This window comes from Biomphalaria glabrata, chromosome 3 (assembly GCF_947242115.1).
Source record: "Biomphalaria glabrata chromosome 3, xgBioGlab47.1, whole genome shotgun sequence".
Lineage (NCBI taxonomy): Eukaryota > Metazoa > Mollusca > Gastropoda > Planorbidae > Biomphalaria > Biomphalaria glabrata.
The window spans coordinates 20104981-20130274 of NC_074713.1; the positions used below are offsets into that span (position 1 = coordinate 20104981).

General features: G+C 36.7%; 1 protein-coding gene across 6 annotated transcripts in view; it reads right to left on the bottom strand.

Moving 5' to 3' along the window:
• Window positions 1-25294, bottom strand: part of LOC106059311 (serine/threonine-protein kinase D1-like) — a 94034-nt gene that overhangs the window by 51037 nt on the left and 17703 nt on the right. For 5 of the 6 annotated variants that reach the window (XM_056023903.1, XM_056023910.1, XM_056023901.1 and 2 more), the window contains exon 2: window positions 15949-16087. In XM_056023903.1, the coding sequence (XP_055879878.1) occupies window positions 15949-16087 (139 nt within the window). Of the gene's footprint in view, window positions 1-1817; window positions 2618-15948; window positions 16088-25294 lie in introns of those variants that run through there. The other variant, XM_056023909.1, reaches the window with a different exon arrangement.

Below are 25294 nucleotides of genomic sequence, written 5' to 3' on the forward strand. Positions count from 1 at the left end.
CCCTGCATTTACTTGAGAGAAAATTCATCCTTAAAGGCAACGAGGTGCGGACAAATTGGACACAATTAGATAAGAGTGGATGGAATGAAAGGCAGGGAAAAAGAAAAAAAAATAGAATGGGGAGAGAGAGAGAGAGATAAATCAGACAGAAGCTTCAAAATATGTGGTCAAACAGAAAGAGGTTGAGGGTATTTTTCAACCGAAAACGAAAATCCAAAGAATGAGTGTCAGCTCTTACATTCCATTAGGTAGCAGCCATCTTAGTGATTCTAAAGAAGATTGGACGAGCAAAGTAATACACAAAAAGCTTCAAGCTAAACCTTTTAACCCAAGTCTAAAAGGTGTCCTCCAATACAGTTACGTGCTCGGTATCTTAGCCACCTTTTTGTTAACACATGACGCCTAGGGCTCAATACAAAATCACACGTAAGCCAGGAGCTTAAAAACCAAGTCATAAACCTTGGCATTAATCTGATAATATTGCATTATAAGAGAAACCATGAAACAGTGAAAGTGTGTGTGTGTGTGTGTGATATAAAATGAGAGAGAGGGAGAGACTGAAAGGTGAAAGATAATAAAATTGTAAGACAAGAGAGAGTCAGAAAGACAAGGAAGATAATCACATGATGGCCGTCATAGTAAAGAGCGAGCGAGAGGTGTATAAGTTAAAGGCTGGGGGGGGGGGGGGCGACATGAGGAGGAGAAGATGTGAAAGGTCAGGACGAACTAATGGTCAGGCGCGCCACAAAACCCGAGGCTATGTATCTCAACATGTATGTTGGTTCGACTGAATAATTGACTACTAAACCAGAAAGACGTGAATGTTTCATGAGCACTTTCGATTAGGTCTCGTACTTTGGAGCACGAAGAGCCAATGACTTCATGATTACTTTAGAATGCTCTAATGGCTAGTCTATTTTTTAAAATCACAAACCTATATCAGTCTATAGAGTCAGTATTCGGGAAGTTATGCATGCATTCAGGAGCGTAGTTAGCAAAAGTGCATTCTAACCATCTTTCCCCCTTTCTGTCTTTATAAAAAAATTTTTTTTTTAATGTGTATCTAACCCCCCCCCCCTCCCCGGCACACACACAAAAAAAAAACAGGGTTACAAAGGCAGTCTGTGTGGAAACACAAACTCAAAATTGGCCCCCGAAAAAAATCTAAAAAAAATAATCTAAAAACGTTTGCAAAAATGTGATAAAAATATGCAAAGTATTTATTTCCAATACTAAATAGCCTCCCGTGTTTGTTACTATTAATAGTGAATAGTTGTAAAAATTGTGTATTTTTATATAAAAAAAACAAAAAAAAACTGCTGGCACAGTTGATTTAAAAAATTTAATTTTTCGCTTTCAGAAAAGAAAAAAGTAGTCATTGCATCAGAACTTTGAATGGACTAAAATATCATGATGTCGGATTTTCAATATGTTTTCTAGTTTACGAGAACTAAACGGGACGGACGGATGGACAGACCACACAAAACTAATAGCGTCTATTCCCCTTTCGAGGGCCGCTAACAACCAAATAGCTGCAGTACTCTGCATTAAGTTATAAAGTGTGAAAGGGAATGTTATAAGGGTTAGATCTAGAACTGAGTGTTTCTGTCATCTTTTTATTGGGGAAAGGGGAAGGTACGGGAGACTGGAATTTAAGGATCAATACTATACATGCGGAAGCGCTCTAATGTGGTAATGAGGTCGTAGTACGAGCCTTAGCTAGTCTATATATATACATGTATGTATGTACATACACACAAAGGAAGAGGAAGAAAGAGATAAAGAGCAGTAACTTTAAAGACACTAAATCATATTACCTGCCACTAGGTCAGTACAGCTAGAACTGAGTCGCTGACTAGCTACTGTGAGCAGATTGGACGTCATGTTAGACCACTGTGTTGTTATGGAATCAGAAAGTCAGTACAACTCCTTGCCCTGACAATTTCTTGCTAGTTTTGGAACAACAAGACCTTCCGCCTAAATCCAAATAATGAGAACGAGTTAATGTCTGCGGGGTTACTGTCACAATGCAGAACTTGACCTTTTTAGCACGAACTCAAAACAATAACTTCAATGAATGATACGAAGTTTGCTAGATGCAATATCCTTTTCGTCTAGGACCAAAGTCAAAGAAATCCTAACTCATCTGAATACAAACATCCGTCTCAGTTTGTAAAGAGTATATAACTGTTCACACAAAATAAAAGAGCCCAATACAAGTCCACGCAGACAAGAAAAAAAAAAGCACACCTCGAAATGTCCAACACGCATAACTTCTATGCGATGCTTGCTTAAAGAACACTTTTACATTTCCTTACACATGTCAGAGTGTGTCACTCTCACGGCGTTGCTTGTTTGGCAAGAGGGAAGGACTAGCGATCACTTCTTGAAAGAATCTAAGTATCCTCACTTCTTGGTGCAATCGCATGCGCGCGACATATAAAGGTCGTCTGAACGCCTCGTCCCACGGACATAGGCTATGCATGAGTTTTCTTGCATAGAAATATGTTTGGATACAGTAGTCCAATATGCCAATACTAATCACCGCCCCCCAGTGGAGATAAACACTTAAATAAACTACAGACTTTTTCATGGAAAAAATACACCTTTAAATAATAGTTAATGACAATATCGTAAAGCGTAGTATTTAAATAAAAATTCACACACACTCACAAATATGGTGGTATGAACTCAAGTCGAAACAAACGTGAGTATTTTGTATCGCAAAAAGTGTGCCAATGTTTCCGTAAAGATCAGCTTATTTGTTTCAAGAACAAAAAACTATGCACTGATTTCTTTTCTTGTGAGATCAATTAGTAAATTGTCACGCAGCTAAACGACTAACATCTCTAGGTTTAGTAAATTGTCACGCAGCTAAACGACTAACATCTCTAGGTCTAGTAAACTGTCACGCAGCTAAAAGACTAACATCTCTAGGTCTAGTAAACTGTCACGCAGCTAAAAGACTAACATCTCTAGGTCTAGTAAATTGTCACGCAGCTAAACGACTAACATCTCTAGGTCTTGTAAACTGTCACGCAGCTAAAAGACTAACATCTCTAGGTCTAGTAAATTGTCACGCAGCTAAACGACTAACATCTCTAGGTCTTGTAAACTGTCACGCAGCTAAAAGACTAACATCTCTAGGTCTAGTAAATTGTCACGCAGCTAAACGACTAACATCTCTAGGTCTTGTAAACTGTCACGCAGCTAAAAGACTAACATCTCTAGGTCTAGTAAACTGTGACGCAGCTAAAAGACTAACATCTCTAGGTCTAGTACACTGTCACGCAGCTAAAAGACTAACATCTCTAGGTCTAGTACACTGTCACGCAGCTAAAAGACTAACATTTTCAAACCACATGACCTAGGAAAACTAGTTCATCGCAATGCTGCCAGAGGAGAGCAGGGCAGTCAATTAAAGAATCCTCTTCTCACGCTCTCGTTCCGCGCAGATCTAATCTAGTACAGAAAAGCTGGCAAATTAGTTATGGCCCCATCCTTTCCCCCCCTTTCTCAACATTGGGGGGGGGGGGGGGCGTCATTTAGTGACTGGATTGGATGGAGATTATGGGAAGGGCATGCCTCCAAGCTTCTACGTCAGCTTCCGGGTTCACTGGATGTCTACAAATGTTCATTGACATTTCACTCACACGTGCGAGAGCATTTAGAATGTTTTGTTATTTTTTTGTTAACAGGTCTAGTTCTACTAGACTCGGCCACAATGACCTATTCTTTACACATACTGCTGTACTTGACATACAAGACATACAGACGCACTTCGAGAACACAACACCGTGTGCAAATGAAAGATGATGACGAGGTGTGCATTGAACGATAAACCTTCCAATAACTATGTGCACAGACCGTGCTGTTGTATGGACTACTAAGGCCTGTACTCGTCTAGTTGTCATCAATGGAAGGAGACTTCCAAAATACATTCCATCGGCCCCCTAACATCACTCTGTTCCCAACCACAATGGACATCCAACTAGACAAGATTCTCCTATCTTCTAAATCCTCAGTTTGAACAAATCATACAAACTTGTTTCCACCCCCCCTCCTTTTCCTAAAAACAAATGGGCTAAAAAGTTGTGGTTGTTAAAAGCCTCGCTTGATCAAAGAGAAGGGCATTAGATGAAACATCGCACAACAGTTGGAGAAGAGAGAGAGAGGACATTGGGATTGTTGATACAATTTGTGTGGGCACAGCGTTCTAACACTAGGTTCATCTAGCTCAGTGGTTCCCAAACTTTTTTGTCTCGTAGACCCCCTGCCATGTTTTCTGGTTTTCGGTAGACCCCCTACTCAACTTGCAAATTTTTGCAAATTCATCAACATTATTTTTAAACAAATTTCTAACTGTAGTGCGTTGAAGAGTGAAATAGTAATTTAAAACTACACAACTACGGATATAATGTTTTATACACAAATCTGTTTTTCTATTAATTAGTCTTTCTAACATTAAATAATTAATTAATTAATTAATATGCTTTAAGTATCATTGTAAAAGGTTTCGCAAAGAGCAGTTTCTAGTGTCTTTCTTGATCTTTCACATGTGGCTCAAATATTAAATCTGCGGAGGGGCAAAGGCGAGTAACTGGAGCCTAAACCAGGTCTCGTCGGTCAACCTTAAGAAAATATAAGGAGACGGCAACATTACCGCCATGTATCCCTGGGCCATCCCCTCTTCTTCTTTCCTTGTGGGTTCCAGGCTAGGGCTTGCCATGTTATGCTGGATGCAGGCTGGCAAAGGGTGTGACCTATCCATTTCCAGCGTCTCTGAAGGATATCTACTTGCTGCTGCTTTGTTCTTTGTCACTGTTCCTCATTCGAGATCTTGTCTGGCCAGCGGATTATAAGAATCTTCCTCAGGCAGCTATTGATGAATACCTGGATTTTTTTCATGGTGGTGATGGTGGTTCTCCAGGTCTCTTCTCCATAAAGTAGTATCGGCTTAACAATGGTGTTACATAGCCTAATCTTGGTGGTGGTGCTTTTTCCCTAGATCCCCAGGTGTTCTTCAGCTAATGGAAGGCTGCTTGAGCTTTACAATAGCACCGCGATTTGGAAGCAGATGCCAAGCAGATGGGCAAGACGTGGAGACAGTTGGAGAGTCTCGCCCAGAACCGAGATGCCTGGAAAAAGCTGGTTGGTGGCCTATGCCCAGAAAGGACCACAGGCATAGATGAGATGAGATAAGATGGTGACCATTAGACAGTTTGTAGCACACAGCACTACACCTTGTCTGACCAAACTGTATTAATATCTTTTGCAAAGATTTACATAAGAAGGTTTTAATTTTATAACTCAGGCCACCGAAGCGACCTTAAACTGTATTGTCGCTTAAAGAAATTCTTTTAATAGTAACAGATGTAGGTTTTTGTAAAAAGGTAATAACAATTATCGACCTTTGTTTTTTTTCCGTATTTTGCTATAAGTAAAGAAATCTTGTAAGACGCTCACAAAACAAAATCTTCTCTATATGATGTCGAACAGAGATTTTGTGGGTCTATTCTGAACTTTGAGTGTTTGAAAGTTGTTCAAATCTTAATTTTTGTCAGGGTGGCATTGTCTCAGATGATCCTCCAGCGTAACTGGTTTCATATCGTCATAAAAGTCACTTAGGCAACTGTTGTTTGACAAGGAAGGAAGGAATCCCAATTTTAAATAATTAACGCTGTACTGTCTACATTCTTTTTTTTTTTTTTAAATATTAGTTACATGTAGACAAAATTAAGCTATTTAAATAAGTATTGAAATTGAATACAAGAATGTTTCGTTTCAATAGCAGGATAAATATTGAAAGGATTAACTCGGGTACAAATCATATATTAGTGTATGAAATAATTACACTAATGGAATGTGAAAATTAAGTTACGACCTGCTTGAATGAAATCTATTACCGTAGACCCCCGTGGACATCTCATAGACCCCCAATTTATTTTTTTACTTTCGTAGACCCCTTGGAGGTCTTCGTAGACCCCTGGGGGTCTATATGGACCACTTTGGGAATCACTGATCTAGCTCATATATTACATCATTCTTGTTTGGGGGGGGGGGTGATGCTGGCACACACACACACATAATCAAAACGTTTCTGAATAGACGTTCTCTTTCGATTAGCACACACACATACACACAACCCCCAAGGACGTAACTATCGATTGACTATCCCATTAAATTTTGCTGGAAAAAATTCTTGGCTGCCATAGGCACACCGCGCAGTTGTCTCCAAGTCTTCCTAAACAAGCTATTTCCTCCCATCTCATTTGTTTTTAAAATCCTTCTCCTAGTGGCCTAGTCAATCCTCGTGACAGAAACAGCAAACATAGGCAACAAATATATTTGGACTTCAAATCTGATATCGAGGTTGGTGTTGACTTGGTGTACCACTTTCACACACACAAGAGAATGGTCATCTTATTAAGATCAGAACAAAAGAATGGTCATCTTATTAAGCTCAGAACAAAAGAATGGTCATCTTATTAAGATCAGAACAAAAGAATGGTCATCTTATTAAGATCAGAACAAAAGAATGGTCATCTTATTAAGATCAGAACAAAAGAATGGTCATCTTATTAAGATAAGAACAAAAGAATGGTCATCTTATTAAGATCAGAACAAAAGAATGGTCATCTTATTAAGATAAGAACAAAAGAATGGTCATCTTATTAAGATCAGAACAAAAGAATGGTCATCTTATTAAGATCAGAACAAAAGAATGGTCATCTTATTAAGATCAGAACAAAAGAATGGTCATCTTATTAAGATCAGAACAAAAGAATGGTCATCTTATTAAGATCAGAACAAAAGAATTGTCATCTTATTAAGCTCAGAACAAAAGAATGGTCATCTTATTAAGATCAGAACAAAAGAATGGTCATCTTATTAAGATCAGAACAAGTATCGTGTTTTACATCGTTACGTCTTCTTGGCAGGAGGCGGTGTTATATCTCCTCAGCAGAAGGCGGGCCAAGTCAGGGAAGTCTGGGAAAATTAATCTTTGTTTAGCTGTGAACACTGTCATCACGTCTGTGACTCTGGGGACAAGTTCCAGTTCCTACAGAAAGACGTCTATTAAAATCGTTTTCCCCAACAGTTGACGTGTCCATTTATCACTTTCATACTTTCTGATCTTATCCATTATAGAGTCAATAGCAAGAGCATTATATATATCTTTTTTAATGTTGAAATCATTCGCTACTTTTGATGCTACATAAGCATACATTTGTGGACAGGAAAATGATACACCTTAGACATTTATTGTGCTCAGTTGTTCTACCTTAACGAAAGACTATTGGCAAGCCCTTATTATCCTTCATTTCACAAGAAACAAAAAGAAAGGGATATATCCGCATATATAAATAGACATCAAAGCATCTTTTTCCTTTTTATATTTTAAAAAAAATGGGGGTGGGGGGTGATGTTCAATCAAAATCACTGTTGTATGAATGGAACGCTGGTTGGACAAAGTTTATACTAAAAGTACTGAACTTAGATCTATCACTGGCAATGTCCGAAGTCTCTTCCCATCTGGTGTCCATTGCTCTCTGGTCCTCCATGAAAGTGTGGCGCCAAGTTATACGAGGACTTCCCTGTTTGCGCTTTCCTCGTATTGGCCTCCATGTCATGTACTGGATTACCTTTCCAATGTACACTTTAGTTTCGACCCAATCTCATTTATTCTGAACATGTCCACAAGTTGTAGTGGGCGCAGGAGGCAAGTCAGTCAGAAATAGAAGCATACTATACTCTACGTATAGACAAAATTCAATGAGTATTGAACAAACAAAAATCCACAACCACTAGTTTCATTCAACTTCAGATTCTAGATTGTTTGCAAATATTCTAGATCTTAACATACAATCAACTTCAGATTCTAGATTGTTTGCAAATATTCTAGATCTTAACATACATTCAACTTCAGATTCTAGATTGTTTGCAAATATTCTAGATCTTAACATACATTCAACTTCAGATTCTAGATTGTTTGCAAATATTCTAGATCTTAACATACATTCAACTTCAGATTCTAGATTGTTTGCAAATATTCTAGATCTTAACATACATTCAACTTCAGATTCTAGATTGTTTGCAAATATTCTAGATCTTAACATACATTCAACTTCAGATTCTAGATTGTTTGCAAATATTCTAGATCTTAACATACATTCAACTTCAGATTCTAGATTGTTTGCAAATATTCTAGATCTTAACATACATTCAACTTCAGATTCTAGATTGTTTGCAAATATTCTAGATCTTAACATACATTCAACTTCAGATTCTAGATTGTTTGCAAATATTCTAGATCTTAACATACATTCAACTTCAGATTCTAGATTGTTTGCAAATATTCTAGATCTTAACATACATTCAACTTCAGATTCTAGATTGTTTGCAAATATTCTAGATCTTAACATACATTCAACTTCAGATTCTAGATTGTTTGCAAATATTCTAGATCTTAACATACATTCAACTTCAGATTCTAGATTGTTTGCAAATATTCTAGATCTTAACATACATTCAACTTCAGATTCTAGATTGTTTGCAAATATTCTAGATCTTAACATACATTCAACTTCAGATTCTAGATTGTTTGCAAATATTCTAGATCTTAACATACATTCAACTTCAGATTCTAGATTGTTTGCAAATATTCTAGATCTTAACATACATTCAACTTCAGATTCTAGATTGTTTGCAAATATTCTAGATCTTAACATACATTCAACTTCAGATTCTAGATTGTTTGCAAATATTCTAGATCTTAACATACATTCAACTTCAGATTCTAGATTGTTTGCAAATATTCTAGATCTTAACATACATTCAACTTTAGATTCTGGATTGTTTGCAAATATTCTAGATCTTAACATACATTCAACTTTAGATTCTGGATTGTTTGCAAATATTCTAGATCTTATATCGAATTGTAGAAAACGCGGATGGCGGAAAAATCGTGGTGGTCGTGCTTTTAAAAAAAAAGTGTTTAACTGAAAGTTTTATGTGTTGAATCCGTTTATATTAAAATAATTTAATACGTCTATTCTACCATTCAAGTTTGGTCTATTAAATGACATAATATTCCAAGTTGTATTTCTGTATAACCGACCAGCATTACGCTAGTGTCCGTGTCAATAGATTAATACGAAGTGGAAATCACACACACACACAACACCAGCGTGTAACACGTTTCTTGGTACCTAACTATTGGTAGTAGTATAGGTCGTCTTGAAACAAACAAATAACACCAAAGAAGTAGAAACACTAAACAGATATTGGCACTCAGAAGGTAGTCCTCCGAGGTATTACTTGAACACAGATGAAACAAGGAGACGTAGTCACGGGTAAAATAGTCACTGTACGTAGCACACTAAGCCTTATCAAGCAAGCCTTCTGATTCACCTTTGCAGTATGATCACCGAGGTCTGGCAGACACTGGCCCAAAGCCATCCATAAAAAAATAAAAAAGAATCAATTTAAGAGAAGAGGAGGAGGAGGGGCGACAGAATGTAGAGCAATGAGAGCTGGGTTGAAGTAGGCGCTCTAATTGGAAAGGGAGGTAAATAATGAACATCAATATAAAAAAAAAGGTCGTCTGCCCTCAAAGTGAGATGACTGTGTCTGTCTCCCAATGAGAGGACACGGTCAATGGGAGAGAAATGACAGTGAGAACTCTTTGCTTTCAGACTAATCAAATCTAATGGTCAGGAAAACGTGGGGGTTGTTTGCTAGGGCTGCCATCAGGTGAACTTTAGCAGGCCGAGCAAGGAGCAAAGATAGTGTATCCCCCAACTTAAACTCAATAGCACAGATTAGAAATGTAGTAATGTACTCCTCATTGATCATGTATTTCATTCTGATCTATCTATTGGATATCAATCAAAGGCGGCTTCCTTTTCTTACAAATTGCTACATTAGTACGCCCGTGTATGCTAGTTCTATAGCAATTTATTTTCTTGCACACAATGACATCGCCTTTAATTTAAACGCCTGTGCACACCATTTCTAAAGCAAATTATTTATTCCAGTTCCACCCCCTTCCTACTTTTATAGTTTTCTCGATATTTTGAAACTTAATGATGGATCTGACATTCAACATGAAAGTTAAGACTTTGCAAGCACATTTGACATCCATGCACCTGCCACCTGTTCAGCCTAATTATGTCGCATTCAATACGCTAGATCCTTTTGAAACAAAGATAACGATCTGACATGGAAACCACGAAACACCCTCTAGAAGCTACTAGTCTACATAAAAGCGTAGCTAGTTTTACTTTGTTTGTGTGCGCACGTGTGTGTGAGTGAACCCCTTCTTTTGCCACGCCACAGCATCGCCACTTGATTAAGTTCATAATTGAAGGATTTAAACCACACACTCGCTCGAACAATGGAGTGAGGTTTTAGATTACCCAGTAGATGATTGAGCTATACATTTATTACGGGAAGAAACATAACCACTCACAGTCACAAGCGTCCATAGTTAGGGGAGAGAGAAGAAGAGAAGGTCAGAAGTCCTCCAGGACAGCGATTCTCAATCTTTTTTACCTAAGTATTCGTTGTTGTTTTTTTATTTTAGAAACCCCAGAGGAACATAGAGATGTGTCTGTATGGAAGGCTGCACAAGGAAAAACACGATCAAAATACAATAGTCGTTAAAAGACGAGTTCACTCTATCTACGATTAAAAAAAAACGGCACTACTGCAAGACGTATGCTAGTACAAACGGTTAAACAACAGACCAAATGTCTGTAAACGCCTAATTTACCCCTACCACGTGATGTCGTAAAGTGTGACAGAGATAGTAGCGCTATTAATTGTACTAAACAAACAAATCCCCACCTAAGGAGATCTCAATATAGAAGGAGAATAATCCCCAAACACAAAATGTATCATGTAACACATTGGAAACTAAAACAAAGCCAAGGGAGGGGGTGAACCATATGTAACAAACAAATCATTTCCAAAACATGTAGCCCGAGTTCCCCTGGGAAAGCTGAGGACAAAGCTATACAAATGTGAGAACCGCGGTGGAAAATAAACGACAGAGGTGGCTGGTCGATAAGTTGTATTTTAACAGCAATCTGGTAGCAATAGGAGAGTGGACAATAAGCACGAAATGAGTAATTGAATCAGTAACATCGAGGAGACAGAAGAGTGAGAAGAAAAATGAAAACTAACCGAGAGGCAAGGAGAGGCGGAGTGAGGGAAAAAAAAAGATTTATCTTTTAAATAAAGACGATTCCCTCTTTTTTTTTTTTCAATAGTACCAAAACTTTTCAAATAATATCATCTGAATTAATGTTTTTTTTTAAAAAAGGGTCTAGCTTATTAAAGGTATTTGACAAGATCACATTGAGAAAAATGTGTATCAAATACCAGATATAAGTTTTTTTGCTGTAAATGTATCACACACATCTATATATCAAGCAAGTGTAGAGGTCGCAAGCTAACGTTTGTCACATAATTTCACAATAAAGTTAAGTTAGCAATCTATACCTAGTTGTAAGTCAGCGCTTGGATTCTCTCAAGTTTAGAAGATCTACATTGTAATACTATTAGTTGTGGCCTCTAGACTTTCTTCAGTAATTTTTCTTGGCCATCTCGATTTGTGGTTTCCCGTTCAATCTCGTCTAAATAACTGTAAGCTCCACGCTTAATGTTTCAACCTTGACATCAAGTGAAGCAATTTAACTTCTGAATCTTTACATTATGTAACTTATACTGATACCGGTACCGCATCTTGAAATGTACATAATACTGACAATTATATACAAATGATGTTGTTTTTTTCCTTTATCGTAACTAAGCATATAGCTTATCATTGCTAACCTAAAGGAGTGGGGAAAAGGTGGGAAAGGTCTCGTAAAAAAAAAAAAAGCAAACACACAAAAAAAAGTATATAGCATAAACAATTACCCCATAGTTTTGCTACGACCATTAGAGATGACTAACTGGAGCGACGGGTCATTGTTCAGAGATCTAGGATTAATGAAACCCAATGAAAAAAGGGAGGGAGGTGTTCTTTGTTCCACAAAGTGACCATAGACGAGATGTTTAGTCCACGGCCACCACTAACGAGGTGATAATGTGACCGTGGGCACAATGACCGGCTTGGCCAAGAACCCCATTCTCTAGCTTCGTTTAATTAGTCTGACGGAGTATTCAGAACAAGCCCCAGGCTTCCTTAAGTCTTTAAGGGCGGACATCGTTTAGTGTGAGTCTTATCTTGATTTGTCTCCAGTGTGGAATGAACATCTCTATGTAGTGTAAGGGGATAAGAGACGCAGCCTAATTGCAGGTCCCTTGAGTTTTCATGTATATTACATTGATGTATGCTGCATCTGTGATGTTGTCCTTTTATTTCAGCTAGCCAACTCCTAATGTTGCAATAACATTATGCTCCTAAAACATCATTGCCAATGTTTCAGGTGGATTTAAATAGGGTACCTGGCGCTATTTGGGTATATTAAAAACGATTGGTTGGTGTGTTTGCCATCAAAATAGATGAGCTTTGCTGCCCGTGCAGTGTCTAAGACAAACTTGACTGCATTCCAAAACAATGATTTAAGAGACGAGTACCTCTAAATCGAAATTCTCAGACAAGTTTTTGTCATTTCATTTGACAATGGCGCTGCTTTGAGGCTAACCTTTTTTCTGGTCAAGCCGTTTTGTTAATTATAATGATTACCTAATGTATTGCCAACAATCTTGAGGATTAACCACCACCCCCTTTTTTCAGTCTTTACACACAGACACACTAAGCCAAACTTCACATATAAACAAAAAAAAAAAAAAAACCATCAAATGAAGTTTAGTGATAATGGTGTCCAGTAAAAGTGTCGCGAACTTGACAGCAAGTGAAACACTATTTCAGCAGCTTCCAAGTCTCTAACCCAATACAAACACCAGTGATACCCCCACAGACGAGCAGTACCACAACCGCTTCTATCCAATGTGCTCAAATAGAAGAAACAAGCACCTGATACTCAACTCTCTCTCTCTCTGCTCCATTTACATCTGTAATTAAATATCTTTAAAACTGATCTTAACATTGATTATCTTTTAAAGCGAACAAATATGACAGGTAAACGCGCTTCATCACTATCCTATAATGACGCCACTGAACCAAACAAAACTTGGCCCATTAAGGGATTCACCGCTATAACATGATCCCATAGCTGTCCATCTTAAGAAGTAAATAGTAAAACTGTTGTTGAAGTCGTTGACTTATAGCACCAAACTGCTGGTAAACAACTAGTCCACAGTAGGAGCATTCTATTTTGACTAATAAAACTTTAACTTGATTAACTTCTTTGTGAACAAAACTAAATAGAACCTTTATTACAATAGAGACACATTTAACTTAAGATGAAATAAACTTATATTTAAACAAATCTACCAATAATAACACGTCTAGAATCCTAGAGTCGTCTGGCGTACTTAACACAGCTTACGACAGCGCCGCTTATCTTGCGCCATTCTTCAAAACTAACAATTAATACTCCCTTTCTTCATCATCTAACAATTAATGCTCCCTTTCTTCATAATCCTCTTGGAAACACACATCGACAGACTCCATAGCAAAGCCACAAGAACTTGATCATGCTAGGAGGATTAAATTAACAAAGAAAGCAAACAAGATTTATTCTTCTCGTAGAGAAATAAAAATGCCAGAGTAATACGTAAACATCGACAGGGGGAATAAATAAATAGATAAAAATTCAGCTTAAAAGAAATGGAGTAAGAAACTATTTCTTATGAAGAACAAAGAAATAGACTTTAAAAAATCGTATTTCGAAAATAGGAAAAGAAGCAATTGACAAGAATGATGTGCAGACAGCTTCATTATGATGAGACCAGATTGCTGGGCACATTGGATGGGCACAGCGTGATAAACATAGACACATTTAATAGAGAATGATACGCGCTTGTAAATATTCGATTTAAAAAAAATGTATACAATCGTAATTATGGGGATTCAATATACGTGGCTATTAATAGTGTGAAGAGGTAGAGAAGAGTGGGTTAGACAAAACCCACTATGAGATGCAAAGAAAAAAAAATGTATTATAATTGTATACAAAGTTGTAGTTTGTTTGTTTTAATTGGAAAGGCAAAACAAAACAAGAACACTTGGAGACGGGAACTGGAGATGTTTTATAATATAAATTAATTTTATAATATAAAGACAGCAATGGACTCAAAATAACACATATTGGATATTTACAGTTTCACAAGTGGCAAGACAAATACTAAACTATTAAACTAACAATATTTACGTTTTTACAGGTCCTCTAATAATCTACCTATGGCCTCCTTCAGACGCGAAGCGACTATGGATCAGCTTATGGAAATGAGATGAATGCCTGGGCAATAGCTGTGGTCAGAATGATGTCGCCCACACATCATTCCCCCCCCCCCCAACGCAGCTGATGTATCCAAAGGAACGGCAGTGCCGATACAGTTTGGGGTCAGCCGCGTCGCAGGTTCTCTAATAATAATAAAATAACAAACCAGCTAAATACGACCTGTAGCCTAATACTTCTGCAGCTCACACAAAAGTCTACGAGATGTCATAACACTCATTTCTAAGCCTTCAATAAACTCATCGGACTATGTAGGAAGAAAACGGCTTTTTTTTTTTTTTTAAAGAGGAGACTACAGGGAAACGTAAGTAAAAGGGGGCGGGGGAGGTCAGTGATTGTTTCAAGAACTCCAAGGGAAGAAAAGGGCAAGAAGAAAAGGATCCAAGCCAAGATGATATCAGAGAACGGCCACTGATGGGATATTGTTTTACAATGAGCAGAAATGGAGATAACAAAAAAAAAAAAGACAAGGGCAACGCTTTCTCAGAACACGCGGAGAAATAGTAGAGAAAATCAATTTGGACGGACACACACACAGACACAAAGAATACAAAATGAAATGAAGAACAGGAAAGGGAACAGGACCGAGGTTAGAACGACAGAAATGAGCGAGAAAAGGGAGGGAGTGAGAGATCAATAACAAATCGTGACATATTCGAAAGATCGTAAGATTATTAAAGATACATTCTACTGTGCTAGTAAAGTGTGGAAGGAAATTACATACATTACACTAGATCTAAATACATGCTACATTTATTGAAATGAGATAAATTAGGAGATCAGATTATAACAGGATTAAATCTACACCATGTCCATCCTAAAATGGGTCCACACTTAATTTACAAACTTACAAGTAAAGACTTCGTTCAGCAAGTGCTCAAATAAAGTCGTCCGTCTGATAGAAACTGAGGGTGACTAACAGATCAACAAGTCAGACTGGCGATCTTATTGGTTGGACTAAATACCAAGACCTGAAAACTTCAAGCGCCCAAGTTACAGTGGAACACGCGACCCTTTCTTGTTGACTTGGACTCTCCACCCATCAGCTCGCTCTCAAAGTACAAACAAAATACACTGAATCTGGGTGAAGAACTAGGCAAGTTACATGGTTAGGTATAATCTTGAGTACGTTTTATCCAATCAAAACCTAAATCAACATCAACATCAGTGGTGTCCGTCAAGCATACCGTCATCTATCTTCTTTTTGCGACATCACTTTCATAAAAAAACATTCGCAACCGAGCACCGTCCTTTAGTTAGACAACGAGAATATCTGTTTACAAAGGGTTGCAACTAACACATTACGTCTTTACAAAATGTCTATTCAAGCGGCATCCATTGCAAACAGAGTATATAAGAAAACAGTTAACACCATCTTAAGAAAATCAGGAGAGGTTGCTTCAGCTACCAAAAAGTTTTTTCCACAAACAAAAACATGAAAGACCTCTCACATCTCAAATAAATATTTTGTCGATGACTACAAAGAAGAAATATAAAGAGACAACACTAGATTTACTCGCACGGAACAAAAGGTACACTTGCTGTGAAGACTGACCACCAAACGACTGACCTGATAGAACCACTTCGATGAGGCACCCTTCCTCCACATCCGACACGCTGTTGACCTTCCGCAGGATGTTCGGGTCGTTGGCGTCATGACGGAACAGCAATATCTTCTCGGCAGTCTTGTAGAATCCATGCTCAGGAAACTGAAACGAAAGACATGAGTCCAGTTTAGATAACAATAAATACCATTGGCTTGCACAGAAACACAGGGACACCTTAATAATGACGCAAAAATAATGACATAATAACATGATAGCAATGGATGGACAGGACGATAAGAGTACTGACTGATCAGACATATGATGCTCAAGAATGAATAATCCACTACAGATTGATCGATTCCTAATTCTCTTGTACTGTGTGGACACAATGCTGTGGCAGACACTTCCTATAAAAGCAATAAATACCTTTTAGTGTGTATTATTTGTACTTTCTATAAGCACCTCAGGGAAACAAAGTGTATGTGGGAATCGAGAGTAAATAGTGTGTATTGGTCTCTTTCAGTCATAGAACGAACTATAGTTCATCTCGTGAAACATTGTCTCGTGAGACTCTATCTAGAGCCCATATCCTGGGGAGACATTTCCGTTCACATGTATTTCCGGTTGTGAGAGAAGTAAATTTTACATGATACGAATCTATTTCAATTGTTTAAATCAGTAAACTTGTTCCATTCAAAAATGTGTCCAAATTCAACATAAAAACGAAAATATATATTTGACAAAACTCGGACGGTCCAGATACTAGCGAGAAACATTGTGGACAGAGAGAAGTCTAGTTCCGGGGTCGGCAACCTGCGGCTCGCGAGCCACATGCGGCTCTTTAGACTGGAAGCTGCGGCTCTTTAGTTCCTTACGCAAATTTTATTTTTATCGAAAAAAAATCGTTCTTTATCTATCAACAATGAATTGGCACCGATTATATTTCTCAGCCACTTGTACTCGCTTTCCACCCCTCCCCTCCCCCGTGACACGAGTCGTCACTGTCGTCCTTCCGTTGGAAGCTCTCTATATTACGTTTTACTTGGCTTTCGACACAAGACTATTTGGCGTCTACTCCACGTGCTTTGGCGGTGAAGTGGAGTTTCGAGTAAAAGAGTTAGAACTATGTTATCTTCAAGGTCATATATTTGAAAACAATTTTGTCTGGTTTATTTTTAGAACAATAACTGGTAGCAAGGTCGTAGATTAAATTTATTACAAGTTAGTTTAAAATTAGGACAAGGTTGTGGAATTTCCATAAGGTTCAACAATAGCTTAGAATTAGATAGTTCGATAAAGAAGAAAAGGGGAAGATTGTAGAGTATTAACTGTTTTAAGGAGAGAAGAGACTTTGGTAAATATATTGATATTAAAATTGTATTGTTCATTTACCGCAATCATGGCATCTACAAAAAGAAAGAGAAGAACTACTGAAGAAGAGAATCGAGAATTTAATCTGGATTGGACAGAGTCTTTCGCTTTCATCTGCAACTCAGATGGCCTTCCGATTTGCCTCATTTGCCATGAAAAACTCGCACACAATAAGAAATCAAATTTAGAGAGACACTTCACTAAAAAACATACTCAGTTTGCTAGTAAATATCCAGCAGGCGAAGAATGAAAAAAAGCTGTTGACGAGCTCCAAATGCATAGATAGCAATCAAGTTTCATGTTAAGTAACTGGACTCAATCTACAAGTAATGTTAATCTGGCAAGCTTTGAGGTATCACTTGAAATTGCAAAAAAAGACAAACCATTCACAGATGGTGAGTATGTCAAAGACTGCTTCCTACGTGCATCTGAAGAACTGTTTCGTGATTTCAAAAACAAACCAGAAATATTGAAAAGAATCAAAGATTTGCCACTATCCGCTAAAACAGTACAAGATAGAATAGCTAAAATGTCTTCAAATGTAACATATTTGCAGATGGAAGATATTCAACTTTCTTCTGCCTTATCACTTGCTAGTATTGCGACATAAAAGACACGGCACAAGTGGCCCTTTTTGTCAGGTATATGTCTTCCCAAGGTACAAAAGAAGAACTTCTATGATTGCTACCGCTTTCGTGACAAACTAGAGGAGAAGATATAGCAAATGCCGTGCAAACATGCCTTGAAGACAATAAGATTGATTTAAATAAAATTGTTTCAATAGCAACTGATGGAGCCAGAAGTATGACAGGAAAAAATAAAGGAGCTACTACGATTCTTCGGAGAAAATAAACCATGAAATTCTTAAATTTCACTGCATTATACACCAAGAAGCGCTTTGTGCCCAAAACATTTCCAGCCAAAGTTATTGAGGTCATGAATTTGGTAATCAAGATTGTTAACAGTATCTTGTCAAAAGCACTCTATCATTGTCAGTTTAAAGAATTCTTAAACGAAATGGAGACTCAGTATTCCGACCTTCTTCTTCACAATAAAGTGCGATGGCTTTACAAAGGTAAAGTGTTGAAACGTTTTGCTGTGTGCTTGAATGAAATAAAGACATTTCTAAATGAAAAAGGCATTAATCACCCTGAATTAGAAAACGACAAATGGTTGCAAACATTTTACTTTATGGTTGATATTACAGAGAAATTAAATGAGCTGAATCGAAAACTGCAAGGAAAGGGAAACCCAGTCTATGTTTTGGTCGAAGAATTAGTTTGTTTTGAAGGAAAATTGACTGTTTTTGTAGAAGACATTCAGAGTAGTAAATTACTTCATTTTCCATTTCTAAAGCAATATCGCGATAAAACCAATGCAACTGTTGACACAAATTATTTTAGCACAGTTATTAAAAAAATTAAAGATGAATTTGCTGACAGATTTCAACAATTCAAAACAAACAAAACCACTCTAGCATTCATAGTTAATCCTCTTAACACAAATTGTAACGAAATCCACATTGAGCCATTTGAAATTGATGCTGGATCTCTAGAAATGCAATTGATTGATTTGAAAGGTAAAGCTTTGTGGAGTGGAAAATTTACAGAAATAAAAAGCAAGTTGGAGTAGTTGGAGGTCCTGAATTGTATGTATGTAGCACAAAAAAAGTGGACAGCTTTAAAAGAAATGTCGAAAGTTGAGTCACTTATATTCGACACATGGAATAGTCTTCCAGATTGCTACAGTGAAGTGAAGAAGCTGGCATTTGGAGTGCTGACTATCTTTGGATCTACATATTCGCACGAACAAGCGTTCTCTTGCATGAATATAATTAAAAGCAAAGTAAGAAGCCAACTAACAAATGAAAATTTAGAGTCTTGTTTGAAACTAAAAACAACAAGTTATGAGCCAAATTTATCCAAACTTTCTAGAACCATGCAAAGCCAATTTTCTCATTGAATTTGTTCGCCCAAATGTATGTAATTGCTTTCCTATTTTAAATAGAAGTTATATTGTTTAGTAAAGTTTAAGTTTTCTATTTGAATAACAATGCAAAGCCATCGCACCCATTGAATTTGTTCGCTCAAATGTATGTAATTGTTATTTTATTTTATTTGAAGTACAAGTTACATTGTTTAGTAAAGTTTAAGTTTTCTATTTGAATAACCATGCAAAGCTTCATCGCACCCATGGATTTATTTTGTTCGATAAATTGTTTGTTATATAATTGTAATATAATTGTTTGTTATTGATGTACATGTTGGTGTTGTAAGTAAATGTTTAATTGTTAATTTTATATTTAAATAGTAAGTTATTACCCGATAAAGCAATATATATATATATATATAATGTGACAAACACAATTTTTATGTGAATATATTACTACTATTCTTATGTATGAAAAAATATATTTGTTTTTTTTTTATTTCAAAAAAAATTTATGCGAGTACCATTTATAGTTGGCAAGAAAAAAATGTGCGGCTCTTTAAAAGCTTTGAAAATTTGTAAATTTTAATTTTTGGCTCTTCAGACTCAAAAGGTTGCCGACCCCTGGTCTAGTTCAAGTTATTTCGTTTCATTCAGACAACTCAAGCAATCAGACGTCCCGTTGGACAAAGTGAGGTCAAGTACTTCTAGGGAGTGGGTCAGAGTAAGCAAAGTAGGTCGCTGGGTACAGACATTTCTGTTATTGCTCATTAGATCTGGAATAAGTCATTACTAAATCCATCAAAAGAACGGCCCGCATTACAACGTAACATTTCCCCGCACCCAACAAAATGTTCTAGCCCTCAACTCCTGTCCTTTTTTTTTGTTTGTTGTTGTCTCTTTCATCCTACAAACGAAGGGCCCGCAACCTCCTATTGTAGAGTATGCACAAACACTTCTAAGGCCCATCAGTCTGACCATTGTATATTATAATGAAACGGATGTCCTCAAATTTAAAAAAGCGCATTACTTTAACTGTGCTACGCTACTGTTGAAAAAGTTGGTACATGTTTATATCGCCCTGAACACTTTTCAATCCATCAATAAAACGGCCCGCATTATAACGCTACCCCACAGCTGACACAATTTTCTTGCCTTCATTTTTGTCTCGTTCATCCTTCAATCGAGCGGCCCGCATGCCACTAGTATGGAGTATGCACAAACAATTATTAGGCCCATTAGTTGTAGTCTTCTTATCTACTTGCATTATCATGCCTCCAAACACACACACACACACACTATAAACGCACCTGCCCCAACAATACACTTCTTGGGCCTTGTATATATTCAGTGGAACACCAGCATTACAATAATATCTCTAGTCCCAACTTAGTCCACTCTATACATATTTATTTTTATTTCGTCAGTCCTAGATCTAGCTCTAGAAAGGTACACTATTTATTAGAGTAACCTATCTTCACTGAACGTATTAAACACCTCAAACACACACACACACACACAAACACACTACTAATATATTCACAGGACAGGACTTTAAAATTTTTGATTTAAAATAGAGGCCTACTTGTATATCTAGTCGTTTAAAAATTGTGCTACCTACAGTCTTTACATTTCCAATTGTAGACATTTTCTATACACACACACATACACACAGACGCGCGCACTTTCATACAGATAAGAAACACATTTGATAATCACACTGATGTAAGGATAATATCTCACACTCACTCTGTGAAGAAATAACCATACAGAAAAGCAAGGTTACAATTATATGGACACACAAACTCAGAATCGGACTAGGAAGTGGTCAAATCAGGCAGGTAAACAGACAGCCTTCACTATTTTCAGCAGGGATATCAGAAGCTAGGAACTAAACATGATCCACAACTACAGCAAATCTCCGTCAATCTTATTATTACATTATTATTACAATGTATTCAATAAACTGACGATTGTAAAGATATGGTTGAACTTCAGCCTGTCTTATCTGATGTTATTGAATGATTATCTAATTAATCATTTTCTAAAGGGCCAATCTCCCATTCAATGCCTCAAGTCAAGAAAGAAACTTTTCCCTTTGGTTGAATCCCTAAATTGGCCCATTACATTCTAAATGTAGTACAATAAATGAATCGCTGCTTATTAAATGATGTTTATAATTATATTTGACTTACATAAATACTAAATACATTTATTCACTTTTAAAACAAAAGTAAACATTTTATGTTAAATGTAAATAGCTTACAAAACAGAATACAATTTACTAATTAATACAAATATTTTAAAGTTATTTTTTTTTAGGATATAACAAAAAAAAGTTCGCACAAATATAAAAAAAAAAATATACAGAAAAATGTCTTCCCTTGGTAATATAGCCTCCGGTGTTTTTTAGCGGCCCCCGAAAGGGGAAAAGACGCTATTAGTTTTGTGCGAAATGTCTGTCCGTCTGTCCCGTTTAGATCTCGTAAACTAGAAGAGATATTGAAAATCCGACTTCACAATATTTTAGACCATTCAAAGTTCTGATGCAACGGCTACTTTTTTTTTTCCTGAAAGCGAAAATTCTAATTTTTAAAAATCAATTATGCAAGCAGTTTTTTTATAAGAAAAAGCTAATTAGTATGCATTATATGTTACACCTAATTTAAGACGAATAGTAATCTTATAAACATAATTTTCGTGAACATTTTTCAATATAGCGGAAATTTTTATTTTTTTTGAGAATTCGAAAATGAGATTGAGCCTTTTCAAAGAAATTAACTTATTTAGTTCGAACCGATGGTCCCGGGTTCGAATCCTGGTGAAGACTGGGATTTTCAACTTCTGAGTCTACCCAGCTCTAATGGGTACCTGACATTAGTTGGGGAAAAGCAAAGGCGGTTGGTCGTTGTGCTGGCTACATGACACCCTCGTTAACCGTAGGCCACAACGACAGATGAACTTTACATCATCTGCCCTATAGACCACAAACTAGTTAGGCCAGGTTCACATCTAACTTTACATTCACTTTCACGTATCCTTTGATCTGCGGGACGGTTGGGGCACTACACAAGATCTGTTAACCTTCTTTCTCCATTCTTATCTCTCATTTGTCTTTGATATAATTTCATTCGGATGTTCTTTCTGAAAATATTGAAGCCTTCCTGGGTGGACCACTGGTCGTGCGGTTTGCGCGCTGGACTGTCGTTTGGATTTATCGACGATCGAAGGTTCAAACCCTGCCTGCTCCCATCCCCCGTCGTCCTGCGGGAGGTTTGGACTAGGAAGTAAACTATCTTCAACTCTGAAGGATTATCCGAATTATGTAAAACATTTTACTTCGGGGGACGATTTTGAGTTTGTGTTTCCACACAAACTGTCTTTTGTAACCTTGTTTTTACTATTAATAGTAAATAGTTGTAAACATAGTGTTTAATGGAAAAAAACTGCTTGCATATTTAATTTTAAAAATTAAAGGATTCGCTTAAAGAGAAAGAAAAGAAGCAGCAGCCGTTGCATCAGAACTTTGAAAGGTCTAAAAAGGAAAATATGTTCTTCCATTGTTTGTAAAATGTTCAACATATTTCGGAAGCTCCTTCAGAGTTGAAGATAATCCACATCCTTATATTATGATGTCGAATTTTCAATATCATTTCTAGTTTCTGTGATCTATACGGAACGGAAGGACTGACACACTACACAAAATTAATAGTTGAAAATAATCATGTTTCGGATGTTCCTTAAGAGTTGAAGATAATCTACATCCTATATCCTACACCATAACGTCAAATTTTCAATATAAATGGATTTAAAAAGCGATTCACCCTTTTTTTGTTTATCTAACTGGTCCAAACAAGTGTTAGGATCAAAGCGTATTGAGAAAGCTAAAAGCATGACATTGCGCAAAACAAAAACAATTATTGGTAAAAATAGTTGTAATCGCACAGATTTATTATAGTTAGTCTATATCTGCTATTAATTTAATTACATGACTGATCCAAACTAATTGATATAATTTTTTTTTAAGGTAAGCTTTTTTTTTTAAAGTATTTTTTTAAAATGTTTTTCTTGTTTTAACAATAAGTGCCAATAGCTGGTGTAATGTAATTTTGAAACTGAAATAAGTCATAATTCGGAATTGAAGATAATCTACAAAGTCTACATCCTAGCCCCGCAGGGGAGGGGGGGGGGTTAGAGGGAAGGGTTCGAACGCGGAACCATAGAGACCACTGAACGGCAGTCCAGAACGCACGCCACACGACCAGGCAGCCATTAAGCCCTCTAACTCTTAATCAGTAGGAGTACTAGAGGCGCCACCTTGAGAGCTCTAACTAGAACAACGTAATCAGCCCAACAAACTGTACAGTGATGCTGTCATAACGGCCTGCATCAAGACTCTACACTTAGTACGTGTAGTAATGTACGCCTACCCTATTATCCCAAAGTGTGGACAGTGAAATAGAAAAGACGCTTAGCCAGTTTGTGTATGACCCAGTGTATGTCTTACAAGTCCAGTCTATGAACTCTACACGTCAGTAAGACTTGACGGACATCCTCTGCATGGAGAAGATGATAAGGCGACACAATATCGTGACATTTCCTTTATCGTAATCACGTTATACTCTTGGACCTATCCAGCGCTCGCTTCAAATCATGTCATGTCCGAGGTTCAGAATTTAGAGTTTTATGGTAGCAAGCTTCGTCTTGTTATTTCAGACTTAGCACTATGGTTAACAAGCTTCTTCTTGTTATTTCAGACTTAGCAATATGGTTCACAAGCTTCGTCTTGTTATTTTAGACTTAGCAATATGGTTAACAAGCTTCGTCTTGTTATTTTAGACTTAGCAATATGGTTCACAAGCTTCGTCTTGTTATTGCAGACTTAGCATTATGGTTCACAAGCTTCGTCTTGTTATTTTAGACTTAGCAATATGGTAACAAGCTTCTTCTTGTTATTTCAGACTTAGCAATATGGTTCACAAGCTTCGTCTTGTTATTTTAGACTTAGCACTATGGTTAACAAGCTTCTTCATGTTATTTTAGACTTAGCAATATGGTTCACAAGCTTCGTCTTGTTATTGCAGACTTAGCATTATGGCTAACAAGCTTCTTCTTGTTATTTTAGACTTAGCACTATGGTTAACAAGCTTCTTGTTATTTTAGACTTAGCATTATGGCTAACAAGCTTCTTCTTGTTATTTTAGCACTATGGTTAACAAGCTTCTTCTTGTTATTTTAGACTTAGCACTATGGTTAACAAGCTTCTTGTTATTTTAGACTTAGCACTATGGTTAACAAGCTTCTTGTTATTTTAGACTTAGCAATATGGTTCACAAGCTTCGTCTTGTTATTGCAGACTTAGCATTATGGCTAACAAGCTTCTTTTTGTTATTTTAGACTTAGCATTATGGCTAACAAGCTTCTTGTTATTTTAGACTTAGCACTATGGTTAACAAGTTTCATGTTATTTTAGACTTAGCACTATGGTTAACAAGCTTCTTGTTATTTACGAGCTTTACGTCAGACGTTCCTATATACACTTTATGTTTTTTGTTATTGTTTTGTATCACCTTGCCAAAACTCTAATAGATCTATTTGTTGTTAAATTAGCTGTATGTATTTCTGAACATCTATTTGTTGTTAAATTAGCTGTATGTATTTCTGAATCTCCATTTCTTGTTAAATTAGCTGTATGTATTTCTGAACATCTATTTGTTGTTAAATTAGCTGTATGTATTTCTGAATATCTATTTGTTGTTAAATTAGCTGTGTGTATTTCTGAACCTCCATTTCTTGTTAAATTAGCTGTATGTATTTCTGAACATCTATTTGTTGTTAAATTAGCTGTATGTATTTCTGAACATCTATTTGTTGTTAAATTAGCTGTATGTATTTCTGAATCTCCATTTCTTGTTAAATTAGCTGTATGTATTTCTGAACCTCCATTTCTTGTTAAATTAGCTGTATGTATTTCTGAACATCTATTTGTTTTTAAATTAGCAGTATGTATTTCTGAACCTCCATTTCTTGTTAAATTAGCTGTATGTATTTCTGAACATCTATTTGTTG